The 19,087-nt window shown below is 44.6% G+C and overlaps 1 protein-coding gene across 2 annotated transcripts in view; it reads left to right on the top strand.

The window, feature by feature from the left end:
• The first annotated feature begins 1,378 nt into the window (after nucleotides 1–1,378).
• The window catches only part of NCKIPSD (NCK interacting protein with SH3 domain), a 95,256-nt gene continuing 77,547 nt past the window's right edge, over nucleotides 1,379–19,087 (top strand). Inside the window, exon 1 of one of the 2 annotated variants that reach the window (XM_083603028.1) lies at nucleotides 1,379–1,733. In XM_083603028.1, coding sequence (XP_083459154.1) covers nucleotides 1,563–1,733 — 171 coding nt within the window. In that variant the 5' untranslated portion in view covers nucleotides 1,379–1,562. The remainder of the gene's footprint in view (nucleotides 1,734–19,087) is intronic. The other variant, XM_083603027.1, reaches the window with a different exon arrangement.

Here is a 19,087-nt window from a genome sequence, read left to right as displayed (position 1 = left end):
ACTGATCCCCACTGCTCCAGTATTTCTCACTAACAGTGATCCCAAAGTCAGCTTAGGACATCATCCCAGTGCTTAGATTCATCAATGTCTTCCTGCGCTGCTTTCACTGTCTGTCTCTGAGATTTCACCCTCCTGCACTAGCTTTGAAAACTTGCCACATGCTTTGCAGTGCTGTCCATATGCTAGGCATTTTTCTTTTCTCTTTACATGCTGGTTCCCGCAATACAGGCCTTGTCTCCTGCATGCTCCTTCACTAGGTGGCACATCCTATTTATAGTGATGTCCGGACCGTTGGACAGCATGCACCTGTGTCTCTTGGGTGCCTGCTAGTATTCTAATTCTTGCTTTAGAAAGTTCTGCTGACCTGCGTACGTCCAGGCAGCGATGTAGTGTTAATCTGGTTTCTCGCAACAGCTGCTCATGCAAATGCTGATCTCTTGTCCCCCAAACAATTGTGAATCTGATGAGAGAGTCACCCTAAAATTACAGGTTGATGCTAGAGTCCTTAATACAGCAACATAAGCATCTGCCTTCAGCACCATGTTCCCTCATAAAGAACTTGGCAGTGTCCCACTGTTTCATTTTGTTCAGGTATACAGTATTCATCCAGTTCCTTAAAATATCTCCTCCAGAGTACTGCCAGTGATTAGGCCAAGAGACATGTCCTTCTTGCCCCTTGTCTCCAGTAAAGCAATACGACAGCTTTACTTTGTGATTTTCCTCCTCTCTCTTCAAAGCAAGAACCAGATAAGAGTTCAAACTCTTCTCTCCACTGCCTCCATGCCTGGGCTAGATTAGCTGCAGTGAAATTTGATGGTGAAACTGCCCTCCTCAGTGTGCAGTTATTGTGGATGCATCAGGAAAGAAAGGCCTGTAAGAGCTTTCTTGTTGTTGTGATTGTATGCTTTTAATAGAATATCTATCTACCTATGTTTGTTTTTTGGCAGTTTCTAAAAACCTGTAAGTCACTTTGAGACCCATGAATGAAAAATGAGGGTGCACACACAAATATATATAAAACCACACTACGGTTTTATATTTGCTGTAAGCCACCCAGCTAGATGGGTGGGGCACAAATAATAGAATTCTTCTTATTCTTATTCTACTGCTACTATTTCTAATAAGAATAAGAATAAGGGGAAATGCAGCGTGAGAGAATTTTAGTATAGAGGGGCGCCGGAGACGTTCCCCCAAGGCGGGGCGAGGGACAACTTGACCCAATAACAGCAGCAGCAGCAGCAGCAGCAGCAGCAGCAGCCACTTGGGGCGCTGTTGCTCTTTCCGCCGCCGGCCGCGCTTCCCGCCTCCCTCATAGAGCGGCAGCCCAGCAGGTGGCGCCGCAGCCCCGCGAGCCCGGCAGGGGGCGTGGCTGCGCGCTGACATCGCCGGCGAGGGTGACGCAGCCCGGGGCGGGGGCGGAGCATGGGGAGCCGTGTTTTGCATCGGGAGCCGGCGGCAGCGGCGGAGGAGGCGGCGCTGGCACTTGACCGGAGGGTCCCCTTCGGGTCCGCTGCCCTGTAGTGTGTTTCCCCCCCCCACCCCGCCCCACCTTCGCGGCCGCCATGTACCGGGCCCTGTACGGCTTCCGCTCGGCCGAGCCCAGCTCCCTGGCCTTCGGCGCCGGAGAGACCTTCCTGCTGCTGGAGCGGAGCAACCAGCACTGGTGGCTGGTGACCCGGGCGGGCTCCGGGGAGACGGGCTACGTGCCGGCCTCTTACCTGCAGCGCCTACAGGTCAGGCGGGGGGGCGGGCGGCGGCGGGGGCAGGGGGGCGAGGGAGGCGGCGGCGGGGACGGCTGCCTCGAGGGGGGCGCGGCGGGGCTCCGGCCCCTTCCTCCTCCTGCTGCTGCTCCCCGTCTGCCATGGGTGGGGGGTGGGCCTTGCGCCCGTGCCCCCCCCTTCCAGGTGTGCAAAGCACAGGCACGCAGCTGGTCCTGGGGGGTTTTCCAGGCGCAGCCCATAACTTCGAGGGAAGGAGGCCAGTCCGGATCTGCCTCGCGCGCCGCTCGTGTTTACGACTGCTTCGCTCTCCCGCGCACACCTTTTTGTCGCTGCGCAGGTCCATGGGGCAGGAAGGTGCCCCTGGCCAGGGCTTCCTAGTGCCGCCTATGTAGCCTGGGTGCAGCTCCGGGCACAGAAGAAGCACTTCGGGACTGTGGAAGGAAGGGGCGGAAGCGTCCCCCACCCCCGGGGGCTTTGCTGCCTTTAGAGAGCTGCTGGGCACCCGGTGAGAATGGTGCGCGCACCTTCTGGAAAGTTAGGCGGCACTGGCCTCTGGGTCTCGGCGACGCCGTGCCGCTTTGAATTGTGTCAAGTGGCGCAGGGCCTGCTCCGAGGAGATGGGCTGCTTGGCGTGTCTCACATGGTGTGTTGACAGGGTAGGGGTCAAATGACAAGACTCGTGAGACTTGAAGGTGACTCTGGGCTAGAGAGAGTGTCTCCTTGCTAAAGGAAGCCTCACTTTACGGTGCTTCCTAGTAGTGACTGTGTCACTTAGCACCCCTCCATTTCAGGTCTTCTTCAAAGCTCTTTTGCTGATGTTTGTCCTTGGTTTGTCCCTCAGTGGCCTGGTATTGCGATGCACTTAAATTGACTGTGATTTCTTATAGTTGGGCCAGGCAAATGATTAAAAATAAAAAGAATATTTTGCAGAATGAAAGATGGGATAGTATATCAGATGAGGTGCACCCTAAGATGCTTGGCCTATACCTGCTTCTCATTGCCCAAGGGATGTGATACATGCATTTGGTCCAAACTTTCACAGCAGAAAGTCAAGCTCTAATGTGGGCACGTTCAAGGGTGAGTTGCATACAACCCAAGGTGTTCATGGTATACTGTATTTAGAAACTGATCATGGGGGGGGGCGGAGAGCTAACACACAGTACTTCTCTTTATCTCTAGTGTTTGCAAATCCAATGACCCGTCTTTCACACCTGATCTCCATGTGCAGAATATATAGTGCATTGGAGCTCGAGTGTATTGATGTGGATGAAATGTGAAGGCATTTGTAATGCTGAAAAGGAAAAGGAAAAGCTATGTGGCAGTTACTCCCAAAGGGAGCCTGTGTTGGATGATAGCCATTACAAAGGATTCAGAGCTCGACTAATGCATGTATTTCTTGATGTTTATGTATACGTACATTTGTGTCTGTGTGTACATACACCCACACAAAATCAGGCAGCTGTTTAGAAAGTATCTCTGAAGCTGGCTTTCTGTGTCTACTGAGAATACTGTGACTCCCTGAATGCAGAGGAGAGCAGCAGTGGTTTCAAACCTCCTTCTAATGTGGATTATAATAGAGAGAGGCTAATAACAGGCCTGTCCAACTACTGATGAAGGGGCCAGACGGCTAAGCCTGAGCAAATGTTGTAACAATAGTGGCAGTAATTATAGCCAAGTCAGACATGTTAGCAATTATGGAAAGTGAAAGAACAGATTGCTTCAGCCCAAATAGGAATCAGAGTGATGAGTGATAACACCCTCCTCTCTAGTGTGAGGGTGTATTTAGTGGAGAATTCCTAGGGATAGCATAAACATTGAAATGTGAATTTGCTTTGAAACAAACACAGCTTGGCTTAAAGCATTTAGTTCTAATGCTAGAAACTTGAACTTGTGCCTGAAGCAGCTGCATAAAGAAACCATGCTTTTATGCTTAATAGTTATAATTTACTTACTTAAGAGTCAAACTAGAGGTGATGTTTGTCACATAGTTTACTCTTGCATCGTTGATTCCCTCCCCCATATTTGGGGTGGGGGGTAGCCTCTTTTGGAACAGGCGTGGAAGAAGGGGATCATAAGTCTCTAACTCCAACCACTGTCCTAACCTCCCTCACACTTGCCATTTGCAGTGGGAGAAACACTCCCCTCTATCAATGATGGGAGGGTGCAACATACTTAATTGTAATATTTTAATGCACGTATGAAGCTTCCAATTTTTTGAAAATGCAAAAATCCCCCAGTTCCCTCCCCCCAAACCCCCACAGCACGTGTACAAGGCCCTATAATTTTCAGAATACACTTGTGTCTTAATATAGGCAATTGTTGTTGTTGTTTAGTCGTTTAGTCGTGTCCGACTCTTCGCGACCCCATGGACCAGAGCACGCCAGGCACCTCTGTCCTCCACTACCTCCCGCAGTTTAGTCAAACTCATGCTGGTAACCTCGAAAACACTATCCAACCATCTCATCCTCTGTCGCCCCCTTCTCCTTGTGCCCTCCATCTTTCCCAGCATCAGTGTCTTCTCCAGGGAGTCTTCTCTTCTCATGAGGTGGCCAAAGTACTGGAGCCTCAGCTTCACGATCTGTCCTTCCAGTGAGCACTCAGGGCTGATTTCATTAAGAATGGATGCATTTGATCTTCTTGCAGTCCATGGGACTCTCAAGAGTCTTCTCCAGCACCATAATTCAAAAGCATCAATTCTTCGGCGATCAGCCTTCTTTATGGTCCAGCTCTCACTTCCATACATCACTACTGGGAAAACCATGGCTTTAACTATACGGACCTTTGTTGGCAAGGTGACGTCTCTACTTCTCAAGATGCTGTCTAGGCCTGTCATTGCCCTTCTCCCAAGAAGCAGGCGTCTTTTAATTTCGTGGCTGCTGTCACCATCTGCAGTGATCATGGAGCCCAAGAAAGTAAAATCTCTCACTGCCTCCATTTCTTCCCCTTCTATTTGCCAGGAGGTGATGGGACCAGTGGCCATGATCTTCGTTTTTTTGATGTTGAGCTTCAGACCATATTTTGCACTCTCCTCTTTCACCCTCATTAAAAGGTTCTTTAATTCCTCCTCACTTTCTGCCATCAAGGTTGTGTCATCTGCATATCTGAGGTTGTTGATATTTCTTCCGGCAATCTTAATTCCAGCTTGGGATTCATCCAGCCCAGCCTTTCGCATGATGTATTCTGCGTATAAATTAAATAAGCAGGGAGACAAAATACAGCCTTGTCGTACGCCTTTCCCAATTTTGAACCAATCAGTTGTTCCATATCCAGTTCTAACTGTAGCTTCTTGTCCCACATAGAGATTTCTCAGGAGACAGATGAGGTGATCAGGCACTCCCATTTCTTTAAGAGCTTGCCATAGTTTGCTGTGGTCGACACAGTCAAAGGCTTTTGCATAGTCAATGAAGCAGAAGTAGATGTCTTTCTGGAACTCTCTAGCTTTCTCCATAATCCAGCGCATGTTTGCAATTTGGTCTCTGGTTCCTCTGCCTCTTCTAAATCCAGCTTGCACTTCTGGGAGTTCTCGATCCACATACTGTTTGAGCCTTCCTTGTAGAATTTTAAGCATAACCTTGCTAGCGTGTGAAATGAGTGCAATTGTGCGGTAGTTGGAGCATTCTTTGGCACTGCCCTTCTTTGGGATTGGGATGTAGACTGATCTTCTCCAATCTTCTGGCCACTGCTGAGTTTTCCAAATTTGCTGGCATATTGAGTGTAGCACCTTAACAGCATCATCTTTTAAAATTTTAAATAGTTCAGCTGGAATACCATCACTTCCACTGGCCTTGTTATTTGCAGTGCTTTCTAAGGCCCATTTGACTTCACTTTCCAGGATGTCTGGCTCAAGGTCAGCAATCACACTACCTGGGGTGTACGAGACATCCATATCTTTCTGGTATAATTCCTCTGTGTATTCTTGCCACCTCTTCTTGATGTCTTCTGCTTCTGTTAGGTCCTTACCACTTTTGTCCTTTATTATGGTAATCTTTGTACGAAATGTTCCTTTCATATCTCCAATTTTCTTGAACAGATCTCTGGTTCTTCCCATTCTGTTGTTTTCCTCTATTTGTTTGCACTGCTCGTTTAAGAAGGCCTTCTTGTCTCTCCTTGCTATTCTTTGGAAATCTGCATTCAATTTCCTGTATCTTTCACTATCTCCCTCGCATTTTGCTTGCCTTCTCTCCTCCGCTATTTGTAAGGCCTCGTTGGACAGCCACTTTGCTTTCTTGCATTTCCTTTTCATTGGGATGGTTTTCGTTGCTGCCTCCTGTACAATGTTACGAGCCTCCATCCATAGTTCTTCAGGCACTCTGTCCAGCAAATCTAAATCCTTAAACCTGTTCCTCACTTCCACTGTGTATTCATAAGGGATTTGACTTAGATTGTATCTTACCGGCCCAGTGGTTTTTCCTACTTTCTTCAGTTTAAGCTTGAATTTTGCTATAAGAAGCTGATGATCTGAGCCACAGTCAGCTCCAGGTCTTGTTTTTGCTGACTGTATAGAGCTTCTCCATCTTTGGCTGCAGAGAATATAATCAATCTGATTTCGATACTGCCCATCTGGTGATGTCCATGTGTAGAGACGTCTCTTGTGTTGTTGGAAAAGCGTGTTTGTGATGACCAGCTTGTTCTCTTGACAGAACTCTATTAGCCTTTGCCCTGCTTCATTTTGATCTCCAAGGCCAAACTTGCCAGTTGTTCCTTTTATCTCTTGATTCCCTACTTTAGCATTCCAATCCCCTATAATGAGAAGAACATCCTTCTTTGGTGTCACTTCTATAAGGTCTTGTAAGTCTTCATAAAATTGGTCTATTTCAGTTTCTTCAGCACCAGTGGTTGGTGCATAAACTTGGATTACTGTGATGTTAAAAGGTCTGCCTTGGATTCGTATCGAGATCATTCTATCATTTTTGAGATTGCATCCCAGTACAGCTTTCGCCACTCTTTTGTTGACTATGAGGGCCACTCCATTTCTTTTACGGGTTTCTTGCCCACAGTAGTAGATGTGATGGTCATCCGAACTGAATTCGCCCATTCCCGTCCATTTTAGTTCACTGATGCCCAGGATGTCAATATTTATTCTTGCCATCTCATTTTTGACCACCTCCAACTTACCTAGGTTCATGGTTCTTACATTCCAGGTTCCTATGCAATATTTTTCTTTACAGCATTGGACTTTCCTTTCGCTTCCAGGCATATCCGCAACTGAGCGTCCTTTCGGCTTTGGCCCAGCCGCTTCATCAGCTCTGGATCTACTTGTACTTGCCCTCCGCTCTTCCCCAGTAGCATGTTGGACGCCTTCCGACCTGAGGGGCTCATCTTCCAGCGTCATAACTTTTATATGCCTGTTGTCTTTGTCCATGGAGTTTTCTTGGCAAGGATACTGGAGTGGCTTGCCGGTTCCTCCTCCAGGTGGATCACGTTTGGTCAAAACTCTCCACTATGACCTGTTCATCTTGTGTGCCCTGCTCGGCGTAGTTCATAGCTTCTCTGAGTTCTTCAAGCCCCTTCGCCACGGCAAGGCAGTGATCCATGAAGGGGATATAGGCAATTAATTAGTGTTAAAGAAATTGTGTCTTAAAACAGGTCCGTGACTCATCAGAAGCACTGGCCTTTGTGCTGTTCAGGCTTCCCTATGTTTCAGTTGCTTATTTGTGAAAAGTCCTCTTTTGCTTCAGTATCTGCCTGTCTGCCAAGAGAAAAACGGGGCCAGTGTAAGGATGGTGAAGCCTTGCCCCTTCCAATTAGTGGCCCTGCCACATCCTGCCAACACACCCCTCTGTGGACTGGATAAAGTGGATATGTGGGGTTGGAGCTGATGCAAACCAGCCCTGTCTGCTGTCCCATGCTCCTTATTTACATTGATGTGGACCTAGAACTTGTAAGTCATATTAATTCATGCTTCTTACTTCACGGGTAGCATTTTATATTATGTTGTGTGAAGAGCTCTGAAGTAAATGAGACAATCATGACTGGTTATGGGAAGTTGTGCTTTCATCATAAAATATTTTTCGGCAACTGCTTTATAATGGATATTGGTCTGGAGCCTGTCATTAATTTAATGTCCTGTCAGAATGTACCTGAAACATTTGTTTTTTCAACCTTGCCTGGTGCATGATTATAGGAGTGTGTGCGAGAGAGTGTGCAGGGGAACAGGGAGCAGAATACATTCAAAACAGTAGACTCCACACTGACCTCTGCAAACAGCTCGATGCCAGAATTCCAGTTTTGTATCAAAAAACTGAAAGGATCAGACTGCATTGGGGGTGCGATCTTCATTGATGATGTGAGGGTGGGAGAGAACAGTATTTTTTTTTAATAACTAAATTCAACCAAACAGGAGTAGGGCATTTTGGAAATAGCTTCAAGCATTTTTAGAAAACTGCACAAAAAAAGTTGTATGTGGCGCCTTCCATAGGGAGATGCTGAGTTCCCTGGGGAGACATAAATGCCTCTCATGGAGCAGAATGCCAGCCTATCCCCTGTCTATGCATGCAGTATGAAAGGGTGCTCCAAAACTTCTTTATTTTCACAGTTGAGGATCAGTGTCTCAAGCTTGTCTTTAGCAAGCATTTTCTTTTTCCAGCACCTTAAAATGCATTTTTGAGTCCATCTTTTGCCATCTTTTTGTCTGTATACAGAAGAAAAATAACTAGTGGACTAACTCATCCCTTTTGGTTTAGGGATACTCTGTATTGGTTTTTAAGAGGATTTGCTTTTTGAGCAATCCAGAGAAGTGAACTCCCAACTGATGAGTTATGCTTTTGATGATCAGTTTCTTTCCAGGTTAAATTGCCAGCATCTATAGCACATACTCAGGGACGCGGTTGGTAAAGGTAAAGGTACCCCTGCCCATACGGGCCAGTCGTGTCCGACTCTGGGGTTGCGTGCTCATCTCGCTTAAGAGGCCGGGAGCCAGCGCTGTCCGAAGACACTTCCGGGTCACGTGGCCAGCGTGACGAAGCTGCTCTGGCGAGCCAGCACCAGCGCAGCGCACGGAAACGCCATTGCCTTCCCGCTATAAAGCGGTACGTATTTATCTACTTGCACTTGGGGGTGCTTTCGAACTGCTAGGTGCGCAGGAGCTGGGACCGAACGACGGGAGCTCACCCCGCCGTGGGGATTCGAACCGCCGACCATGCGATCGGCAAGTCCTAGGCACTGAGGTTTTACCCACAGCGCCACCCACGCGGTTGGTGCTGTGGTCTAAATCACAGAGCCTAGGGCTTGCCAATCAGAAGGTTGGTGGTTCGAACCGCCGCAATGGGGTGAACTCCTGTTGCTTGGTCCCTGCTCCTGCCAACCTAGCAGTTCGAAAGCACATCAAAGTGCAAGTAGATAAATAGGTACCACTCTGGTGGGAAGGTAAATGGCACGGTGCTGCTCTCGCTAGCCAGAAGCAGCTTAGTCATGCTGGCCACATGACTGGCTCCCTCAGCCAGTAAAGCAAGATGAGTGCCGCAACCCCAGAGTCGTCTGCGACTGGACCTAACAGTCAGGGGTCCCTTTACCTTTATAGCACATGCTCTGTTCTTCATAACACACTATTTTCTCTTTTGTTGTGTTCAAGCACCAGAAACCTAGCTCTTCTGGTTGTTCAGTAACTTGCTTTTAATTTAGTTGTAACTTTTTTCCCCACACCAGCCTAAAGACATTTCTCCCATGAGTTCATTCTGGTAGGTACTTACAGTGGAGTTTAGCTAGCCTAATCATAGCATCCTGTATTGTAGAATAATTAGCCACTGATTTCAAGGATTTGCTAAGTTATCCATCTATTGATTTTCAATCAAAACAAGGTTTATTTTTTAAATTGCTGTAGCATAGCTAGGCCTAGTGAGCCCAAGGCTTCAATTGCTAGGAGACAGTGTTCTGGTTGTTTACAGTGAACCGAGCAGGAGGTTTCCAGTGTCTCGGTGACTGTAGGACGGCAACCTCTGTCCCAAATATTTCTGAGCTGCTTTCTAACTTTCAGTGTACGTCTATTGCTTCCAGTTTGGTGGTGATGCAAGTGTTGATGGATCGAAGATGCCAATAATAATATTTGGAAATGAACCAAATCTTTTATAGAAAATTCGTATACCAAAGAGTAGCTTAAGGGTTCAAGAGCTGTCTGTTCTTGAGTCTCATTTAGTAAGTGCATTGATGCTAATTAGCAAGATGCTTAAAGGTAATTTATGTTGCCACACTCGCTGCAAGAACATTGCATCATATGATAAGTGACAGTGTGTTGAGACGAGAGAGGATGTGTGGTGCCAGTGAGAATCACTGTTGCAAAAAGTAACCCAGCAGCGAACTTCATTAATAATGCGGTCAGGTTCCAGGTAAACTCCACATGCTGCAAGAGCTACAGTCAGCGGAAGAAAACCTCCCTCAGCTGATGGAACTTCCCAGTGGGAGTTATGAACTGATATCACAGCATGGCAATTGAAATAATGTAATTTAAAGTGGGATCTCTGACTTAAATTAAGGCATTACACCTGTTAATGCCACCTGCATGTTTCCTTTGAGCTCTTCCGTCACATCTTGGCTTCAAGAGGCAAAATGCACAACCAGCTTTGTTTTAGAAAACGTTCTGCCAGGCCGTGTGAGTTTCCTCCAGCTTAGTGGTATGCCAAGCTATTTTTGTTCTGTGCAACTACAGAATGTATAGTGCTTCAGTGCAAAATGGGGCACTGCTAGGGTTTTACTGTTGACCTGGTTGTAAAGAGCAGCTTGAGAATTTGAGGGTCATATCTGGTGAAACCTAGAACACCAAAGGGTTATTGATTTCAGCCGCAAGTGCATAACCTATTGATCCCTGTCCCTACAGGTTACCTGGAACAGATGTCCAAATCCATCTTTTCTCTTGCCTTATCCCCTACCATCTTTCTCCTCAGTAAGAAATGCCAGATTAATTCATGCAAGAGTCCAATTCAGTTTTACTTTGGTGAATTGTTTTTCTCATGTTCAGGATTTGTCACAACATATTTGAACCGAAGAAGCTAGCAGTGATCCTGGGCTTTCTTTTTTGCCTTCCCCTTGAAATTGTGGCTTGAGTCACCTTGAGCTCGTTTCCTGACTGTGTGGCTATTATATTCATCGTAAGTTTGAACACAGATGTAGACAGGGACATAGTGGTAAATGAAAGGTCCCTTTAAGCCAGCCTTGCTTCTAGGAAATGTGTTTAAATTCATGATGCAGATTTTAAGTTCTTGGGCACAGAATTTGTTTGAATTTGAATCCATAGCGTTTTTCCTCGCATGGGGACGGGACGGGACAGCAGCTTCCATGAAGCTGTGTCAACACCACAAAGATCTGGTAAACTGCTTCTTACTCAGCTGCAACGATAATGGGAGAGTTTAATGTAAGCAAGCCTTTAGTGTCTAGCGTTTTGGATACAGGATCTGAGGTCAGCTACACTGTAGGGAACAATGACTCGAACAGGTGCTACAGCTGAGAGGTATGAGAAGTGCACCTGACAGCATCATCTGGTTAATTGCTTGGAGTTACTTGAGAGTCCCTAGTAAGTGCTGCCAATAGTTTAATGCAAAGCAGATGTTGTGGTAGGAAAACCAGCCTATGAACTTCACAGCGTCTGACTAAACAGGAGGATGACAGTTGTTGGAAGATCTCAAGAGTGTAAGAGTGATACTTAAATAGGTTGCGAACAGCAAAAAAAGGTGTGGTGGCTACAATGGAAGCTTTCATCTGAGGCAGAGAATAATTTATTGTAGATAGAAGAGTGAAGTTTTATATGGAGCAATAAAAAAAAAAATCAATTTAAAAGCTTCCTCAGGAGAAAGGGATTTATTCTGTGTGTCAAGGAAGTGAATAGTTGCAGAATAGGAAAGAAAGCCCAATGTAACAAATGAGGGCCTTATGGTTAGGTTAAACAGTCCATACATTATCTTAATAGTAAAACATGTAATCACTTAATGGGAATCTGGATCTCTTCCAAGTTTCAGCTTTTAGACCATAAGGGTTTGGATTGCACCATAGCTGTACAGGATCTTTGTCATCAAAGATGAAAGTGAGAACAATATTGCCTCTATCTCTGCTGTTGAAATCATGACACAAAAAAAATAACAATTTATTATCTGTTGCTGTAGGACTGTTGTCTTCTGTCTCTGAGAGTGAGATGAGGAAAAGACTGGCTCAGCTGTCACTGCAGCCTGTTTATTCAGTTGCGGGAAATGGTCTGTGAAATATTAATCTGTTTTGAAATCCTCATACGTGCAAGCAGGCACATGGGTAACCAGTTGCAGCACAGCTACATGGGTAGAGCTCAACATGACCATGAGCAGCTCATCAGGCAGGTTGGATGGATTCCAGCCATGCCAGTGCAATTCCAGCAAAAATAAATAAATAAAAATGGGGGGGGGGTTGCATTGACATGGCTAATCTATATGAACAATGTAGAGAGCTTCTCTTACATATGGTTTGCTACACGTAACTGCTCCCTTGCTGTGGCTTTATTTAAGAGCACTTGTTACCAGCTTAATATCACAAAAAATCTCTTAAGTGGCATACAAAACTCAGAATATAGAACAGTATAAAACCACGCATCCCACATCATTGTAACAATGGATAAAACACAAGTCACAGTTGTCAGGTACAGGGGTCCAGCTTCAGCAACCAAATGCAGTGGTCAGGGAAAGCGTGGGAGAAGAAATAGGTCTTTTAAAGATCTGTAAAACATAACAGAAGTATGGCAGAAGGAAGAGCATTTCAAAATGCAAGGGCAAAAGAGCCCACAGGACTTGATGCTACAAGTAAGATCACATATGATTGAAGTGATCTATTTCTACGGGCAGGCAGTCTTTCAGGTACCCTGGCCTGAAGTTGTTTAGGGCTGTTATATGTCAACAGCAAGACAGCCATGGACCAATGGATGAATCAGATCTATCTTTTGAGCACTGTGGATTTTCATTGTGGCAGGTTAATTCAGACTTTTATTTCATGTCAAACTCTGAGCATTCCACGCAGCTGATTGTAGAAAGGATGAGTGGTGAGGACAGAGCAATGAGAACACAGCAGATGAGTCAGGGCAGGAGGTTAAGGGTAATGGCCAACAGAAGAAGCAGTTCAGGAGTGGGGAACCTCCAGTTCACAGGCCAGACTTGACCTGCCAGGAAACCACAACTGCTTTTAGAAGGTTTTAACAATGTTTTGGGGTGGCATGCATATTTGTGGTACGACAAGGTTAAAGCACATAAAGCATTTAAGAACCATATTGTCAGGAAAGCTTTGTTCAATGTTTGGACAAGATATAAGGATTTATTGGAAAATAAAACACCAAGGTGGCTGTCACCAATGGAAGCAAAAGCTCAGAAAAAGCTCAATATGGAGGCCAAATGGCCGAAATATTGGGAAATCTTGGAACAAGAGGGAGATAGACTAAAATTGCAGAGTTTTGAGAAACTAAAAAACAAAGTGCGAGATTGGCTTCATTACTATCAGATAATGGAGGCATATAATTTGGACAAGAAAATTGGCTTCCAGGTGGAAAAATCAAAATTAGAAACAGAACTGTTAGAACCCAAAACTAAGATTTTGTCAAGGATGTATAACTTGCTGTTGAAATGGAACACTCAGGATGAAACGGTGAAATCTGCTATGATCAAATGGGCACAAGATGTTGGACATAACATTATGTTTGCGGACTGGGAACAGTTGTGGACCACCGGTATAAAATTTATGGCATGTAATGCCTTAAGAGAGAATATTATGAAAATGATTTACAGGTGGTACATGACCCCAGTCAAGCTTGCAAAAATATATCACCTGCCCGATAATAAATGTTGGAAATGTAAAGAAACTGAAGGTACATTCTTTCACCTTTGGTGGACGTGCCCAAGGATGAAGGCTTTCTGGGAAATGATTTATAATGAAATGAAAAAGGTATTTAAATATACCTTCCTGAAGAAACCAGAGGCCTTTCTTCTGGGCATTGTCGGCCAATTGGTGCCAAAGAAGGACAGAACTTTTTTTATGTACGCTACAACAGCAGCAAGAATACTTATTGCAAAATATTGGAAGACACAAGATTTACCCACTTTGGAAGAATGGCAGATGAAGATGATGGACTATATGGGACTGGCAGAAATGACTGGCAGAATCCGGGACCAGGGAGAAGAGGTGGTGGAAGAAGATTGGAAGAAATTTAAAGACTATTTACAGAAATATTGCAAAATTAATGAATGTTAGAATGATGTTGGATAGAAATTAAGTGGTTTCCAGCTGTAATGCTTTAAGAATATGGAAGAAGGGTAATTAGGTAAAAAAAAATAACTAAAATGGTGTTGGATTGGAAATAAGTGGTATTGGCAACAAAGTTAATAAGAATATGCAAAAATGAATTGATAATGGATGAAAATACAGAGTTATAAAATGTTAAGATATAGAGCTAAGATAAATGAAAGAGGGTAAGGATTTGCTGATTTGATTATTTAAATGGGAATACAAGAAGGGGAGGTGTGAGGAAGTCAAAGAAACAAGCAAACGAGTTTTATGTTATGAAAAATAATTGTTTTTAATTTTTCTTGTGGTTTCTGTATGTTTTATTTATCTTTTTATTTTTTATTTTTTCTCTTTTATTATTATGTGTTTTTGTATATTTGTCTTTGTAAAATCTTAATAAATATTTCTTAAAAAAAAAAAAAGGAAACCACAACTGCTTGTCCTACACCTGAAATCAGGTGTGCGGCGGGTAACTGTGGGACTTCAAAGAAAATGGGCTGCCTGTTGCTCCTTGGCTGGAGCAAGATTACTTTGTTGGAATGTGCCTTGCTCAGCAAGGAGAAACAGTAAATATTCTGTTGGAACTGTGTCTCCCTCTCTGCACTTTGAAGCCTCCCCATGATTCTTTCCATCCCCTCCGTGGTGGTCAAGGAACAACTGTGCTCCCAAATGTTCTTTTGCAGTGAGGCTTCATTTGGCGCTGGATCCAATCCCTGCTGAAAGCAGTGGGACTTGCATTTGGTGCTAAATTTTAAAAGGACTGAGTGCATGCTTCACTGCAAAGGGACAACTGGGATGACACTCTCAGCAGCTGTGCCCTCCCAGTTGCTCTTTGGCAGCAGGGCTTGCAGTTGTCACTGTTTAAATTCAGGGCTGAACGCATCTCTTCCACACCCCATTGCTTTTGGCAGGGATCAGGTCCACCTTAAGCCAGGTGATTGGCAGGTGGGCAGACCCCACCCACCTGTCAGAGGTGGCCCACAGAGGGTTGGCCTCCTGGACAGAAGTGGTTTCTTCTTCTAGGAGGTGAGGAAGTGCACAAGTCTAAAAAACACACAAGCCATTCTGTTTAGGTGGCTTCCTGCTTTCAGTGAGTTCTCATTGGAACGGCCTGTGTTCACGTGCTCAGGCTGGTTTGCTGCTTGAACGCTGCTTCCATTCTGTAGCGTTGTATCCTTCCTTGTGTGAGTTCTCTTGTCCTTCCGCCAACAGTATCGACCAAGTTCAAGGGTTAATCTTGCACTAACCTTGTCCATGGTTAATGCTACCGGAGTTCCCTCTGTAAGCACAGATTGAAACCAAGGCATGAACCTGGTTTGCAAATCATGGTTAAAAGGGAACCTATTTAGCATGCCACTGTAAGTCTTGGACTGTACCTGTGTACCTCAGAGTACCTTGGACCTTTATTGGACTGACCTCTGAGTAGAAGTGGACAGGATTGCACCGCACACTGAGAATGCAACTACAAAACGCTAGCCATGGGACTGTGTGCTCCCTACCCAACCCGTGTCTCCTTGCTCTGGTGGTTAGATTTCTACAGTTGTATTCTCAGTGTGCTAAACTTGAATTTGCAGTGAAATGGTGTGGAAGGTCTACTGTTGCTTTTCATTGGACCCTTCTTCCAGTCTGGGAATAGGATTTTTAATTGCCTAGGTTCACTCTCTAGTGTGATTAATACTGGGTTATTTTAAGCCATGTACAATGGAGTTAATACTCCCTCTCTCAGTGGACTAGAGGATTTTTGTGACAAAGGAGGTACCACTGCAATGCCAATTTTAAAAGGAGCTGTTCTCCTAGTTTATTAGTCTAATTTCGAGTCTTCTCTTTAGAGAAAACAAAGGCATTGCCCATGGATTATAGCAAGGTTTGTAGCTTCTTCCTTGCTCTGATCTCCCTGCCTTAATCAAAGCCTCTGAGGATCAAGCTCAGTTCTGACAGCTCTATTATGCTGGCAGTTAAAACCTTTGTTGCTTTACAGTGCTAAAGAGGGCAAAAATAACTACCTTAGTGGCTGTGGCTAAAATTGCAAAGGCAGGCATTTAACAGTCTTAGATCAGGTGAAGCTGAGTAAGACCAGGTGGTTTCCTTCCTCCTTTGAGGCTACAAGAGCTATGTGCAGAATTGGCCTGATGTGCTGCTGCAAAAACTTGCTCATACTTACTCGGGAGTAAATTCCACCATGCTCTGTGGGCTTGCTCCCAGGTTCGTGTGCATAGGATTGGAACTATTTTCTTCGATAAGCTCCTTTATCAGTTTCTGCAGAATTCTCTAAATGTCAGATTTAGTGATTATCACTGAATCTCAGTGCTATATTTTGTTTCTTATTATAGAGCCATAGGAACAGCACCACGGCTAAGGCATCTTGTTTGTCCAGCATTTACAAAGTCTGAAAATTTTTCTAAAAGTGAGGGTTTGTCCTTTCAGTACGTGTATAAGGTTTGGCATGGGCATCTGCTTCATAAGGGATGTAGGTGGCCAGTGTGTGCTTGTGTGTGGTGTGTGTGTGAGAGAGAGAAAATGAGAACAGTGCTTTGTGTTTACATGTGGGAGGAGGGAAAGGGGTTGCTGCGTGAGAGAAGGTGTTAGGAGTGAGGTGCTGCATGTGTATGTCATTTGGTCAGGTCTATTTCCTGTTGAAAATGTGTTTTCTACATACCATATTTTCTCTCTCTCTTTTACTCTTACTCTTACTATATACTTTGTCTTGTGACTTCAGTTGTAGCCTCTGGGTTGACTCATTCCTTGAGCCATTGAAATTCCTGCCATGGATTTACTTGATCTGCACTCTGTGACAATAATGGGCTACATTCCAAAGTTGTTGTAAACTACTCGGTCTCTGTGTTAGCCCCACCCCACCCCTTTGGGCCAGTGCACAATACTGCATTGCAAAATTGTATGCCTACTATATTTCTGGACCAAATGACAAACGATGAGCATAACAAAGAGGCAAGGTGGGGGTTAATTAAAATGGCCTACATTTTACAGGGCTGATGTAAAGTGATTTCAACACATAAAAGTGCAGTATAATAAGTATTATAAAGCCACAGTGATGTTAAATCTTGCTACTTTAAAGATGGCTTATGTGATTCTGTGAATTGTCAAAAACAAGAAATTGTAGCATTAAAAAACCTCTAGTTTTAAGACTTCAGACTCTTACAGATTCACACATGTACAAAAAAATCACATAAATTTCATGTTAAAGGAAGAACCTTAAGTTGTATGTCATGCAAGCAGCAAGTAATCCATACGTACACTCATTCCTGTTCTGTGCACACTTACAACTACTTTCCTTTGTCTTTCAGCCCCAGGCCCCTGTCTCTGCTTAGGGGATCCACTGGTACTTGCTCTCCCAGCTCCATGGTCCCAATCCAGATTGGCTCTGATGGCTGCTCTTATTTGGCAAAATTTGAAAAGATGGAAGATTCAGTCACAGATCTGTGGTTTCTCTTACTTTGGCATTTAAGATACAGCACAGGCTTTATTCAGTGGTGGTTCTGCACAGCTGTTCCATGCTTGGAAATATTTAACATTGACATCATATTATATATAGCTAAAAGATAGCTAGGTGTAGCCTTGTTCTCCTGTTACTAGGATGATAAAAGCAGCAGCTTAAACTGAAGGAAGCTCTTCTGAAAGTGACAGCCCTTTATCATATTATGTTTTACAAATGAATAGCTTATTTGGAAAGACTAAACAAATGGAGAACGAATGCAGAAAATGCATCACCTGGGTTATTGGTAAGTTTTCAATTCCTTACAGTTAAAAGTAATGATACAAAATGTAGCAGCAAACGTTGAAAAGATGTTGATGGAAAGTTTAACAGTTGGGGTGGCAGGGTTGGGAAAGGAGATATGAACAGAGGAGCTAAAATATTCTAGGCCAGAATAGCTGAGGCTCCCTTTCTCCCTGTCTTCATACAAGAATAACCTGGCATGCAATGAATCGAGAGTAAATACTCTGCCAACAAGCAGTCTGTGAAATTCACACCCACAGCATACGGCTGAGGATATATATAGGAATAACACTGCTGCTTTAATAGAATTGTGAAGATAAGCATTTGTTTTTGTGTTCCAGAGTGAAAACCACAAGGTTTTCAAGCAAGCCAAAGTTCCTCTAAATATCTACCACACTTGCTCTTGAACTGCAGGATTGGGCTATTTGGGGGTGACCCTTGATGGATCAGATCAAAGACTTACCTAGTCCAGCATCCTGTTATCAAAAGTTGTCAGCCAGGTGATGCTTTGGAGTTCATATGAAGGGTATTCTGCCCCCTAGCAACTGATATTTAGAGAGATACTGTATCTGAACCTGAAAGTTTGATTGACTCATCTTGGCTGATACCTGTTGATAGTTCTGTTCTCCATGGATTTTTCTGAAACACGGGATCTGATTGTTAGGCCAGTTCTTCACCTCCTCCACTCCATGGACCAGCTTTGACACAGATGGGCACAGCCACCCATCTGTCAATTCTCTGACATTACAATGACGATCAGTCGTCCTGCTTTCCAGCTGATTTTCAGCATCTGCAGAGCCCTGTGCCTTTGTAAGCAGTGTCATGATCATTGGCACTTAAGAGGTGCCACAGGGCTTCACAAGCCTCTGCAGCCAGATGACCTGCTGTGCCTTTGCATGTGGCATTCATTGCAGTGGCTGTACAGGGCTGTCGCCCCACATTTCTGAGCAGTAGATGCATTTCCACTTGATGGTTCTCTGCCTATAGAGTTGTTGCCAGAGTTTCTCTGCCATTTCAGACAGGGTGCATCCAGAAACGCTTGATGCACTAACTGCTCCCACCAATGACTGCCACTGCGAGAGATCTACTACAACTGCAGGTAGTGTCTTAGTTGCAGGCAAGGGTAAGGGCAACATCCCTATGACTTGCAGTTCCTGTCTTCTTCCTACAGATCACAGGGCTAGCCCTACAAAGGTTTGAAAGGTTGCCCTGAATTACCAATTCTTTCATCCTCTGCCACCTTAGGAAACTCTACAGATACACAATGTATTGACTGATTGTGGAATGGGGGTACCACAAGCAATACCTTGATGTAAAATTACAGCACAATACCACTTGGAGTGGTATTTAACAATTTCCCTATTGTGCAACTCTGTTCATAAACCAAATAAAGTAAAAGGAATGTGTGCAGGCA

Source organism: Podarcis filfolensis (genome assembly GCF_964270895.1).
Source record: "Podarcis filfolensis genome assembly, chromosome: 2".
NCBI classification, from domain to species: domain Eukaryota; kingdom Metazoa; phylum Chordata; class Lepidosauria; order Squamata; family Lacertidae; genus Podarcis; species Podarcis filfolensis.
This window is presented reverse-complemented; position numbering and strand designations above follow the sequence as displayed.